The following is a 13,707-nucleotide window of genomic DNA, read 5'->3' as shown; positions in this document are numbered from 1 at the left end:
ACCAGCCACTATATTAGGTACACAGGACTCCTAATAAAGTGGCAGCTGGTGTGGTTTTCCTGCTGCTGTAGCCCATCTGCTTCAATTATGGTCTTTTGTATACTTTGCTTATGATGGGTTACTGCTGTGTGTTGCTGTCGCCTTCCTATCATCTCAAACCAGTCTGGTCATTTTAAGCTCTGTAAACCCGAGAGATGGTTGTGACTGAAAATCCCAGTTTCTTAAATACAGCCACAAACAATAGAGAGTGAGTTACATAAAATAAAGTTGGTTTGATAAACAATAAATTATCTCTGAATATAGAGATAAAACTGCATTTATTATATTCTCAAGCTGCCAAGTTAAAAACCAAGGAGAAATAACGCTGAACAACGTTAAAAAATAATCTCATATAAATAATATTAAAACAAAAAAGCATACATCTAGATACACTTTAAATAAAAACTAGTCTATGATGTGATGTATTGTTTTCTCTAAATGCCTTATATAAGGGATTGTACTGAAGTTTGTGCACTTTGAAATTTATGTTTAAAATAAAGGAATGACCTTCTGCCACAGAGAATAAAGAAGAGTCAGAGAGAGTCAATACTGACTTGGAGGAAATGAACTGTTTCAATAAAACAGTATTTAGGACAGATATCAAGAACAACTGTGGGTCTGTGGAACAGCTGCAAAGAGGAATTACAATTAACTACTTCACTTTTCCAACTTAAAAAAGCCATTTTAAAACTATCAATAGATATATGAAAACAGAGATAAATGTATTTTTCTTGTTTTGATCATAATGGTTTTTGTTTTATAAATCACATGCTGACAGGTAACAGAAGTACTTAGGGTAGGCAAAATAAGCTTGAGCTTCAGCCTGCACCTTTTCAGTCTATTTCTTTATGTGCAGAATGCTGCTATTTAATTTATAAGAATGTGTGTTTAACATGTGTCAACACAAATGAATAAAACTAACTACTCTTAAATCTCTTAAATTCTTCCTCATTCTGATTTTCAGTTTAAAATTCTGGTTGCAGGTCTATTTGACCATGTCTTTATGCCTAAATGCACTGACTTGCATATGATAATTTGATAGCTCGATATGTACAGTACATTAACCAGCAGCTGAACAGTTGCAGCTAATAATATACGAGCAAGCAGGTATACAAATACAATGCCTCTCAACGAGTCAATGAACCACGTGTTGTTTCTATATAAAGCCAACCTGCCTGTATTTCCATTTCCTAAGTACAGTGATGATGCAAAATGGTAAACAGAGTGAGCTCCGCCCAGTGCAGACCGACAGTGAGTCAGCCTGAAGTGGAGCTTGAGGAGGAGGATCACTTAATGCCATGCTCTCATTCACAGCCACTCTAAAATGATCCCTGACTGTGATTACACTAAGATGGCAGCGGCGCAGCATGCCAAGTGGCCACGCCCACAAAGGCGCACACACGCCTCTGTGACAATTATTCTGGAAAATGGCACCAAACACAAATGTCTGAGAAACGTGGAACGTAAAACATGGGGAGGACGCAGAAGAGGCAAGGTATTGAATGAACTAGGGAGAGTGGAAGGGCAGGAAAATGTCATCAACAGAACCAGTAGTTTAATGGCACAAAGAGACATTATATTACATTACATGTCATTTAGCAGACGCTTTTATCCAAAGCGACTTACAATGGAATCAAGTACAATTAGCCAGGGGTGGAATCGAACTTGCGACCATGATGTCTTTCGTACATAAGGTAGGGTCTTAACCACTGAGCCACTCCACCCCACACAGACAATATGGAAGTAAATCTGTGCCATCTATGTTTGAATTCAAATTTCTAACACCACATTTTTTTGCATAGGAATTAGACTTTGATTTAAAAAAAAACATCAAATTTCAAGCACTGATTTTTTTTTTTTTTGCTTTTGTTTTTTTTTCAAAGTTGAAATAAATTCAGTTGCAAAAAATTCAACGTCTTAAAAAATTCAGTTGCAAAAAATTCAACGTCTTAAAAAATTCAGTTGCAAAAAATTCGATGTCTCAAAAAATTAAGTCGCAAAAAATTCAGTCGCAAATACGTTAGTCAATATCCGGGTCACCGCTTGTGGTCGTTTCATTAAGTAATATATATTAGTCGACACGTTGCACATTAACATGATTTATTGAACAATATCTACACTGAACTTTTAATGAGGGGGCGTTCGTGAAAATTGTGTTAGCTAGATTTGTGAGCATGGTTTACTCTCGCGAACATTACTTACAGTTCTGAGGCAGAGAACTGTAGTTCAGTGTAGATATTGTTCAATAAATCATGTTAATGTGCAACGTGTCGACTAATATATTTTACTTAATGAAACGACCACAAACGGTGACCCGGATATTGACTGACGTATTTGCAACTGAATATTTTGAGACATTGAATTTTTTGCAACTGAATATTTTGAGACATCAAATTTTTTGCATATGATTTTTTTGAGACGTTGAATTTTTTGCAACTGAATTTATTTCAACTTTGAAAAAAAATCAAAGGCAAAAAAAAAACAGTGCTTGAAATTTGATGGTTTTTAAAATTCGAAGTCCAATTTCGATGCAAAAAAATTCAGTGTTAGAAATTTGAATTTAAACTCCAGATGGCACAGATTTACTTCCATAAGACAATCAACACATTTATTTTTGTAACTGTGAACTGAGCAAACAACTCCTGATAACCTGGCAGGAGGCATGTTTGAGCAGAGGAAAGAGAGGGTCAGTCACTGTGAGCTGCAACCACTAAAAATCTCAACTTTTAAGACATTTATGATGTTTCCTTCACCTTAGTCAGAAGTGACATCTACTGACAAAGAAAAGACATGAGTGTTTCTAGGGTGACGGAGAGCGAGAAAAAAACTAATATGGCCTGAGATGAAACACAAAATGGAAGGAGAGAGAGAAGAAAGCGTGTTGTCCCCCAGGGTCAGTGGGTGTGAGATCCATCTGTTCCTGGAGATCACACACAACACCCTGGCACACACACACACACACACACACGCCACATCAGCGAGTCACAGGACACAGTGTTATCAGAGTACTATTTTCAAGGCCTTGAATTTCACAAATCTATGTGCCAAAATTAGAAAGTTCACTCTCAGCATGTGAGACTTATTTAGCGACAGCAGCATTCGGCGGTTTCAGGAGAAACAGGCTGCGCGTGACAAGAGCACAAAGACAGAATTACTCAGTCTGCTGAACTTCCTTACACACACACGACAATCGGGATGTTTCTTCCAAAAAAAAAATATATATATATAGTTAGAGCAATCACGAGTTGGAATTGTTTGCACCTACACTGAAGTTACTGTCAATCAAGAAAGTGCATTTTCCACAGTTATGACAATTATTCAACAATTTTTTCCACATAATTGCAAGTATTATTCTTTCTTTAATGTATCCAATAATTGCAATTCCCTGCATTTACACCCCAATTATTTCAACTCTGTATTAATTCCACCTTTTCCCCAAAGGCTAACCTAATAATAACTTATTTTAAATGCACCCCCTACTGTATATTATGTATGGGTCACAGCCCTTCATAAAGTTCTTAACAGCTCTACCGACAAAAACTCACATGCACCGTCAATTAAAAGATATAAAATGATGCATCCAGCTCCAGAGCCTGACAGGTCTGCATTTGAATATAATTATCATAAATAATTTGCACAGCTAGTCTCTCTTGGTTAAGTGAGGCCACTACATTATCAGCCTTCTAAAGAGTGAGAGACGTTTCCACGTGCCCGCATAAACATACTGCATGTGTATAAAATACAGAGAGAGTACTGAGCATACATGTTCCTCTTCCTCAGTCTTTTATCTCCGATAGAAGACGATGAGAGTCAGGCAGGATGGAAGAGTTAAAGTCCAAAACAATAAACACCCAAACAGGGTACGACGTTAATGTCAATGCACCTCTGTATCTTTGTGTGGCTAAATGATTCACTGTTTTCAACTGAAAATGATGCTATTTATTTTAATGTCACAATCTATCCAAAGGTCCTCATTCAAATGCAGAGCGCAGAGGAGGTGAAGAAACAAACCTCTGCATCACAGTCATGATATTTGTGTGATCCCCAACAGGATGTTGTTTAAATGATGTCCACAGAAACGGAAAGCATCTAGTTTCTGTCTGATACAATGGTGTAAATGAAGTTTGATAAAACAATAAATGACTTATTAAAGCCACTTTTTTTGTTATATATCAATCTTTTGATCTGCCACAATAATGTAACAATGAATTTAATTGAAAATACCTCAAGTTAAAGGGCTTTTCTCGGTCATTTTTAGGTGAGATTCAAAAATAGATTCATTAGATCAACTAATTACAGATCATAATTAATTAATCTCTCCATTTTTTTAATCTCTTGACAGCACTAGTATTGAATGAACTGAAATTACAACTTTTGAAAAGACAGAATCAGAAAAAATAATCCTCATCATTATTTAGTACTACCAGATGAGTACAGGCTGATTTGTGTGCTTCATACAGAACTGGTGGCGTGAGGAAATCTCTTCATGCAACGTTAGACGTTTTCCCTTTCTTTAGGTTACTCTACAATGTAGGCTATTGTTGCCAATGCTGGAATTTGAATCTTTCCACCAAACTGATCTAAAAATGAAGCACAGTGTTCCTGTTTTTCTAAATTCTTGCTGAGCAGCTAAGTCTACAAGTCCAAAATGAACCTGCTTTAAATACTGATTATTTTGTCAAGTATTTGTTACATAACTGGTTATTTTGGCTCTTGAACACTGCTGCCACTTTCTCTCCAGAGAGTTGGTCCTTTCAAGTACACAATAATGTGGGAGAAAACCTCTGCTATAATGGTTGGTCTATCAGCAGATGGCCAGAAGCTACCTGCCAGATCCAAGGAAGGAAAGAAAGACGTCAGAGTGGAGAAATAAACGAGGGAGATCAAGATAAGACCAAGAGAAAACAAGCTCTTGTTGTCGTCCTTCACTCCACTAGCAAGTCTCCTGGGTTTAACTAGAGATGGTTTAATTGAGGCCATTTTTGTGTGTGCGTGTGAGCGTGTGCGCAGACTCAACTTTAAATAAATCCCATTTCCCCATCGGCTTTCAACACACCTTTGATCGTTCGTGTGTTGGTTCACATACACACGCATGTCCATCATGTGATTATTGTGTTCATGTGACCTAATGTCTGTGTACAACACGCACATGCATATTATGCAAACACTCAAAACCCCACTGAGCAAGTACTGTAGCTTACCACCATCTTGTTGAGGGAGACCCAGCAGTCCGACGGAAAGTCCTGCAGCATGGGCACCAGGAACTGGAGACAGCCGTCCCAGTGACACAGCAGCAGCATCATACCAATCAGGTTGATTATTCGCATCACAGCGCTGGCCAGGTCATAGGTCATGTGGAAGATCTGTCAGGAGGAGAAGAGACCGGTAGACGGGGGGGGGGTTACAGACGTGGAGACAAAAGAAGGCAAGGACAGATGTGTGAAGAAATCATTTCACAGTTTTAGTCAAAGCAGAACTTCAATTATCACTTAAATGTCTTTACTATAATTGATATTTAATGAAATAAGTGCAAAAGGTGGTGATTTGACCGGTGCTACGTTGATGTATTGGACGTTCACTGCAGCCAGGCTCCTATTGGACGATACCAGCTGTCAATCACCCCGCGGTGCACTCACATATGTGCTGTGATTCATCCTCTCTTTTCCCCGAAAAATAATTTGCAAAATTGACATCAAGTGAAACTAGCAATTGAGACCATTAACTCCTAAGGAAGATGTTTAATGGTATTATTATTATTATTACATATTATATTGGAATCGCCCTCTTATGGTCATTCAGGAAAATACAGGGTTCAGGCACTTCCACATTGGCTTCACAGATTAAATCCATCACACACAGTCTGTGCTTATGGCTGCTCGTTAAATCTAAGAGAAATTGTAGTCTAGTGATTTAGTATTATTCTTATCATGCATTCGTTTTACACCACCAGAAGTTACGGTGTAAGGGTTGTACAGCTTTAAATAAATAATCATCCTGGGAGAATAAAATGCAGTTCAAACTCAATCAAACTTTACTAAAAGCAGAGGTCAGGCTGAGGCTCTGAATTGTAACTAGGTGTGGAAAATGAACAAGCAGAGTCTGTGGTCTGCATTCCATCTTGATACAATCTCACGCAGACCCTGAAGAAGCTTTGATCAACAGGCGGGCAGGTTCGGCCGCTCTCGCCTTAGGTAAGAAGGCTTATTTGTGTGGAGATGGTGTTGTGGTCACAGCCTTGTAAACACCACTCAGTGTGGCTTTGCTGGCCACTGGCCAGGCCTTTTTTTTACCATTCCGTGCCTGTGTATTGCTCAACTGAACTTAATACCGAGGGGAGTAGACCAGATGTTTGTGTTTGCCTATAGAATATCAATGTATTTGATATTTGATAGTTTCTTGTATCAAAAACAACAGCTCATTTTTCACAGGAGACTTTTGTCCTACATGTGAAGTAGGCCAGACTCTCTGTGTGTCTGTCTGGAGACATGAAAGAGATGCCTCTGTTGTGATTTCACCGATTCGGGAGCAGACGGGTCGGGACGTTTGTGACTCATCCTGTCACCTCGGAGGCCGCGCGATGCTCAACACACAGCTCACTTGAATGTCAAAGCCTGCACTCCTCTTAAATTTCTGCGTGCAAATTCCTCCTGTGTGTTCCAGTGCCAACACAACGAGGCTGACCAGTGTAACATCATTCTCCATCGCACCTGACAATCACTCGGATTATAATTCCACCTTTTTAAGTTCTGTGTCAATGAGACACTGATTTCTCTCCTACAATGGCCTTTGATCGTCTGGAGAAGGGGAAACCACACAGTGAGTCCCTGGTCTGATTAGGAAGAATTCCCATCATGATTAATGAGGCTCCAGGACTAATGTTACCCCCGACACCAGACCAGCACCTGGCCATGTGTCACTGTCAGACCACAATCTGGGTCAGGGCACATTACCACGACCACAACTCACCGTGCAAGAACACACACAGCTGAGACACTTTTCTACTCCTGTCTGCCACACAAGTCGATCGGGAAGATTCAGATTTAGATTTAGTGACTCATGATGAAATTTTACCCTCAGTTCAAGTCTCCACCCTTGTGCAAACACTTTCAACCATTCACTATCATCATCTGACTCGCGTAAAAGGCACGTCAGACAGAGAGGGAGACATGCTTCCTGCCTCAGGAAATTGCTCTGGTTATTCCTGACAACTCTTATCTCTGCTGCTGTGTCGGCACAACAAACAAACGCGTGCACACACACACACACACACACAAACATTTGCATAGCATTCATAGTGAGGACACTGAGACATAATGCATTCCCTAGCCCCCTAACCTTAACCACCACACCTAAATGCCTAAATCTAAGTCTAACCCTCAAAAAAGCCTTTTCAAGAGGTGACAGAACATGAGGACCAGCCAAAATGGTTGGTTTTTTTGTCCTTGCAAAGATACCTATACAAGAACACACACACACACACACACACACACACACACACACACACACACACACACACACACACACACACACACACACACACACACACACACACACACACACACACACACACACACACACACACACACACACACACACACACACACACACACACACACACACACACACACACACACACACACACACACACCATCATCATCATCATCTATTCAAGTACATGCTGTTAAACAGCATCATTTTGAGAGATGTCCACTGTTCTCTTCTCTGCTGACTTAGAGCTGGGTTAAACAGTGAAAATCATCACAACTTGCATCTAAGCTGAGCTGAGCTAAACTGGGCTGAGCTAAACTGAGCTGAGCTAAACTGAGCTGAGCCAAGTCGAGACAAACAGAGCTTAGTTCATCAGCAGCTGATCAGGATAAGGAGGTTCAGTCTTAGTTAAAGCAAAGGAGAATTTGGTTGTGTGTGTGTGTGTGTGTGTGTGTGTGTGTGTGTGCTAGAGTCAGTAATTATGGTGCACAACAGGCTCAAATTACGCTGCTGTAATCAGAAGAGCAGTGGTTATTTTCAGAGTGAGAGAACACACATTTGATTCATACACTAGATGCCTGGTTGGGCCAAAATAGAATCATTTGTTTATATACAGTACAGAGAGCTTACAGGTCATCCTGCAGGAGGACGTCCTTTTGTCTCCCTGCTCTCGGGGTAGATGCTGCTGCTGCTGCTGCTCGTCAGTGACTCGCCACTTTATTAGGTACCCCCGACAAACTGGGGTTTAACAAGAATGGTCCAGAAGAGAAACTTGGCAAAAATGCAGCATTGATGCCAGAGGAGAATTATGTAGAAAACCTCTGCTCTGAATAGAAGACCACATGGGGTCTCCTGCCAGTTTATTAGGTGTCTTGTAAATGGTAAATAGTTTGTATTTATATAACACTTTTCTAGTCTTGATGACCACTCCAAGAAGCTTTACACTACAGTTTTGACATTCACTCATTCACACCCTTTCACTCACACTTTCACACAGTGCATTTTCTTTCATTCCTCTCATTCATATCTCATTCAGACCATGTCAGGCCACGCCCATTCACACGCTGCCGTCACAGCCGTCAGGAGCAATGTGGGCTTAGGCGTCTTGCCTTATTATTATTATTTTAAATATTATAATAACAAGAACAATAATAATAATAATAATAATGACAACAACAACAATAACAATAATAATAATAATAATACATCTTGTTTTTAGGGACATTGGTCTTGGATGCATTAGAATTTTAATTTTATCTTGTTTTATATGTTGTCCATGTGTGTTCTTAATTGTGTTGTTTGATTTTGACAAATATATATATATATATATATATATATACATATACAGCAATTATATAAATAAAATTATACCTAATAGCACAGGAGTGCTTAATGGATGACGAAGCATAGCAGCGCATTACTTTATTTCCTGCAGTGTAATGTAATTAGTGAAGCTGGTGCTCTTTTATTAGCCACTCTCTGCCACTTCTTTAATGCGTATTGGTTGAAATGCCATATTCAATCAGCTTTAGAAAAGTGTGCTCACATTACAGTGAAAATAAAAGATAGAAAAGATAGTCTTGATACTCTCTGTTTCCTTGGGAAATCCCTTTACGGTTTCCCACTGATGAGCACAAATTAATTTTTCATGAATTCTTCACTGCATCACAACATTGACTCACTAATGAGCTATCAGATTAATTGTGATAGAATTATTATTTATTTATTATTAATTACACCAAACATTGCATGGATCCAAAAATAGCTTGACTTTTGATATATATATATATATGTATATATTTATTTATATACCACTGTGGTCGAATCCAGTATTGCATTATTAATGAAAGAACAATAAAACCACTTTCTTTTTCTTTTTTGACATCAGCGCAACAACGGTGATGTTTATACAAATTTTGTTAGATCTTAAAATCCATGAAAAGGTTCCGTTTATAATTAAATAAATACATTCTTCTCTTTTTAAGTAACTTTCTATGAGCTGTACTCTGCCTATCACCAATGTCAGCTGAGAATAGCTTCAGCTCCTCCCTACTCTCACTCAGGAGGTGAGAAACATGAATAACCTGAGGCCAAGGTTTATGGAAAATTCACTTTTAAATCCAGTGTGCAGAAAAGAAACATGACTTTATATGTGCTTAAAGGACCAGAATGTAAGAATTAGTGATGTTGTATATTGTGTTTTCCTCACATATCACTATATGGATTGTTTCTCATATTCTTTAAAGTGTAACTAAACCCCTACAACACATTTTTCAGGTGAAAGTCAGTGTATATCTAATGTTATTTGTTGATCCATGATCCAAGTATTGTGTGTCTGCTACCTCTCTCTGGTCAAACACCAGCTACTGCATTCTAATTTGCCATTGGTTGTTTTTGAACCTTGCTTACATCACTGGTACACTCTTACATCACTCTCCTATCTAATCTAATCAGCATGAGGCTCATTGTTCCAGACTGTTGCTCTGTCACCTTTCTCTCTCTCCATCATTTGAAGTGCGATCTGAGCGGCTCAGTGTCAGGTTTCACTGCCACAGACCACGCCCCCTAACTAGTCTGCACTCTCTCTCCCTCCGCCTCTCCCTCACTCAGGGCTCAGCCCACTTCTTTTGGCATTTTTCAAATAAGGCGTTGGGTGGAGTTAACTACAGTAGAGGGGGTTTAGTTATACTTTAACATGTGGATTACGCTCACAAGATTCTACACATGATCTGTTGTAATCATAAAAATATTTCAATATCAACCTTTAGTGGCTGAAGTAGAGTAAACCCAAAGACCTCCTTTTACCCACAGCATTGCACAGTAGACTCCACCTACCTCCTCCCACTGGTGGATGTAACGGATGAGTCTGGAGAGCCTCAGCAAACGCAGCAGACTGAGAATCTTAGTGAAGCGGACGATGCGGAGTGCCCGGGCCGTCTTGTACATCTCCGAGTCAATCCCTTTCTCCACGATGAGGAAGATATAATCCACAGGTATGGAGGAGACAAAGTCCACCACAAACCAGCTCTTGAGGTACTTCTCCTTGATCTTCTTGGGGTCGAGGATGATCTCCGTATTGTCCTCAAACACAATACCAGTCCTGAAGTTGAGAACCAGGTCTATGAGGAAGAAGGTGTCGGAGAAGACGTTGAAGATGATCCAAGGTGTGGTGGTCTCCTCCTTGAAGAAGGTGATGCCCACGGGGATAATGATCAGGTTGCCCACCATGAACATCAGCATGGTGAAGTCCCAGTAGAACCTGACAGAGAAGAGACGTGGGGAGAAGGTGTTTCATGAAAAAGACAACACACACAGGAATAACAGTGTACAATCTGAGCCAATAAAATACTGATGTCAAAACTGCTTCATTTATTTCATGTCTTTGGACATGTGGGAGGAAACCGGAGAACCCGGAGAGAGAAACTCCACACAGAAAGTCCCAGACCAAATGCCTGCTTCGTTCCCACCATGTGATCTGTATCTGCTCCCGGTGAGAGAACCTACATCATCTGACACACAACAAGGTCAGGCCAAGGACAAGCAGAGAGACAAGAATATTACAGGAAAGTCCAACTGGGTGTCGAGTTCCTTTTAAAATCCAAGGACAAAGACACAGAGACCTGAGTGGTATTCATAGCCACCGATTTATACTCCATCACACGTATCCACCGGTTGGTGTCGGTGACATTTACTTGTCTAAACGGAGTGTGGCACAAAAGTCAATCTTGACAAACAGCTGACCTGTGGTTTGGAATTTAAAGCACTGGTTTATGACGGGCAACTCCTGTGTTTTTAGAGACGAGACGATTAAATGATAAAGTCATTAGCTGAGCAAGAAAATTAACTTCATTGTTTATAGTTAATCAAATTGTGAGCATGTGATAGTTAACTGGATTGTCTATAGGTTTAAAGCTGTTGGTCAAATAACGCATGACATTTGAAGGCCCCACTTTTTGCTTGTACATACGGGTGATGGTGGGAAAATTATGGACCGAACCAGATAATCAAGAAAGTTACTGGAAGAAGACTAACTGAGCGTTCAGAGTACACTGTTGCCTGATCAAGGGAAATGGGAGACTGCAAACGCAGAGGGAGGAATTTGAGATGGCTTTGCTGAGTCATGGGTGTCCTAATTAATTCATTAATGATAGTTAATAATTCAATCACAAATCGATATTTATTCATTCATCGTCTACCACATGAGGGTCGCAGGGCTGCTGGTGCCACGGTACATCCTGGACAGGTTGTATCACAGGGCCAAGATATAGACAAGAACAAGCATTCACTCACACCTATGGGGCAACCTCTGCGTGATTTTGGATACTGGAGAACCCAGAGAAAAACACACACACACACACACACACACACACACACACACACACACACACAGGGAAAAGACGCAAACTCAGAGGCCCAGACCGGGACACAAACCAGCAGCCTTCCTGCTGTGAGGCAACAGTGCAAGCCACATACACCACTATGTGGCCACAAATCAATATTTCTGTTTGAAAATTTGAAAACATTTGGGTCAAACCTCAGTCATTTTACAAATGAGATCATTTGGGGGAACTGTCCTTGGTGCTGAAACTTATCACAAAACATCATTAAAAAAACGAGTTTAAAATCAGTTGATATTGATATTATTCTAATAAATGGTCAGGTATTTAAAGACTTTGAAGAAGTTGAAGAAACCAGTTCATTGTTGCTTTTAAATGTCTTAATACAAATAAATACTGAAGAACATTATAAAGCAACACACTGTATATTGTTATTTAATTATCGCCCAGCCTGACATTCAAAGTTTGCAGAAAACCACAACAGTACAGGAGCAAATGAGCTCCAGCAGCAGAAAAAACACACTTGTGCCACTACTGACACTTTATCAGGAGTCGGGTGTACCTAATAAAGTGGCCGGTGAGTGTGTGTATGTGTGGATTTTTCATATTAGTTTGTAAAATACGTGGAGTAGGGTTTCTGTTATGGCTAAATGGAGGACCATTATCTCTTAATCCTTCACGCAGAGCCACGCAGATTACACTGTTATGAACTTTACTCAGTGGGACTCTCACCTGAAGTCGCTGTACGGATGAATAATCCAGTTCCCCGCAGACTTAACTCGCTCCTGCTCTTTCTCCACTGCCTTTTGGCTGCCGAACATGCGCAGGGAGAATTTGTTGACTCCTGGCTGAAGCATGGAGCTGAACTGCCGCTGCATGTAAGTCTGATTGCCCCTGGAGTCTCCATCGTCCGGCACGATCTGAGAGCCGTCCTCAGCTTTAGTGAATGTCACAGAACTTCTCGACTGCAGACTCGGGGTCTGTCCTTTACTAGTCGGGGCATAGGAGAAGGAAACTCTGGAGTCCTTTTTCTCCATCGCTGCCACGGCCCCGGGCCCCTGGTTGAGGGGCCCCGGTGAATTAATGGAGCCGTCCATACACGCAGCCAGCCCCTCTGACGCTGCTGCCGCCGCTGCTCCTACTCCATCTGGCTGCTTCTCCTGTCTTGAGATGAGAGAGGAGAGGCTCCCTGAACTGGTCGGGTCCCTTCTACAATCTCCGTTTTTATTGCATATCATTCCGATGGCTGTCTCTCCTACCGCTGTCTCCTCTGAGCTTGTGTCTCCTGCGCGCCTGTGCTCGCGCTCTGAGCCAGCAGCATCTCTGTGGCGCGACAGATCGGAGGAAGTGAGGGGTGCGCACTCCTCGTCTCTGAAGAGCCACAGCTCATTGTTGTTGGAGCTTTTACGCGCACCGGACGCGGCTCCGCCTCCTGGCACACATTTCTTCATCTTGGTTCCTCCGCTGCTCCCGTGGCCCTCGCAACCGCCCCAGCTGATTAGTTGATGTGGTGGCGGCAGATGCAGGAATTTGGGCTCCTCCTCGCCATCGTCCATCACCAGCAGACACGATACAAGGGCAAGACACGCGCACCTGCAAACTGGTGAGACCGGGCAGCGGCGGCGGACGAGGAGGAGGAAGGTGTGGAGATCAAAGCCACAGCAGCTTCCTCCTGCTTTCCATTCACTTTAGAAGAGGAGCGCCCCGTTGCTATGGCTGCAACCTGGCTTCTGTTATTTCATGCCCTGTGAGCGTGAGTGTGTGTGTGTGTGTGTGTAAACACTATTGTGACCTCTTTAAGACCCTTTCAGGCACAAACAACACTGTGACCTTGGCAGAACCA

At 41.2% G+C, this 13,707-nt stretch overlaps 1 protein-coding gene across 1 annotated transcript in view; it reads right to left on the bottom strand.

The window, feature by feature from the left end:
• The window catches only part of hcn2b (hyperpolarization activated cyclic nucleotide-gated potassium channel 2b), a 51,805-nt gene extending 38,343 nt beyond the window's left edge, over positions 1 to 13,462 (bottom strand). Inside the window, exons 1-3 of the mRNA XM_058639155.1 lie at positions 12,597 to 13,462; positions 10,363 to 10,786; positions 5,241 to 5,402 (exon numbers count right to left, since the gene is read on the bottom strand). Coding sequence (XP_058495138.1) covers positions 5,241 to 5,402; positions 10,363 to 10,786; positions 12,597 to 13,420 — 1,410 coding nt within the window. The 5' untranslated portion in view covers positions 13,421 to 13,462. The remainder of the gene's footprint in view (positions 1 to 5,240; positions 5,403 to 10,362; positions 10,787 to 12,596) is intronic.
• Positions 13,463 to 13,707: the final 245 nt, after the last annotated feature.

This window comes from Solea solea, chromosome 9 (assembly GCF_958295425.1).
Source record: "Solea solea chromosome 9, fSolSol10.1, whole genome shotgun sequence".
Lineage (NCBI taxonomy): Eukaryota > Metazoa > Chordata > Actinopteri > Pleuronectiformes > Soleidae > Solea > Solea solea.
This window is presented reverse-complemented; position numbering and strand designations above follow the sequence as displayed.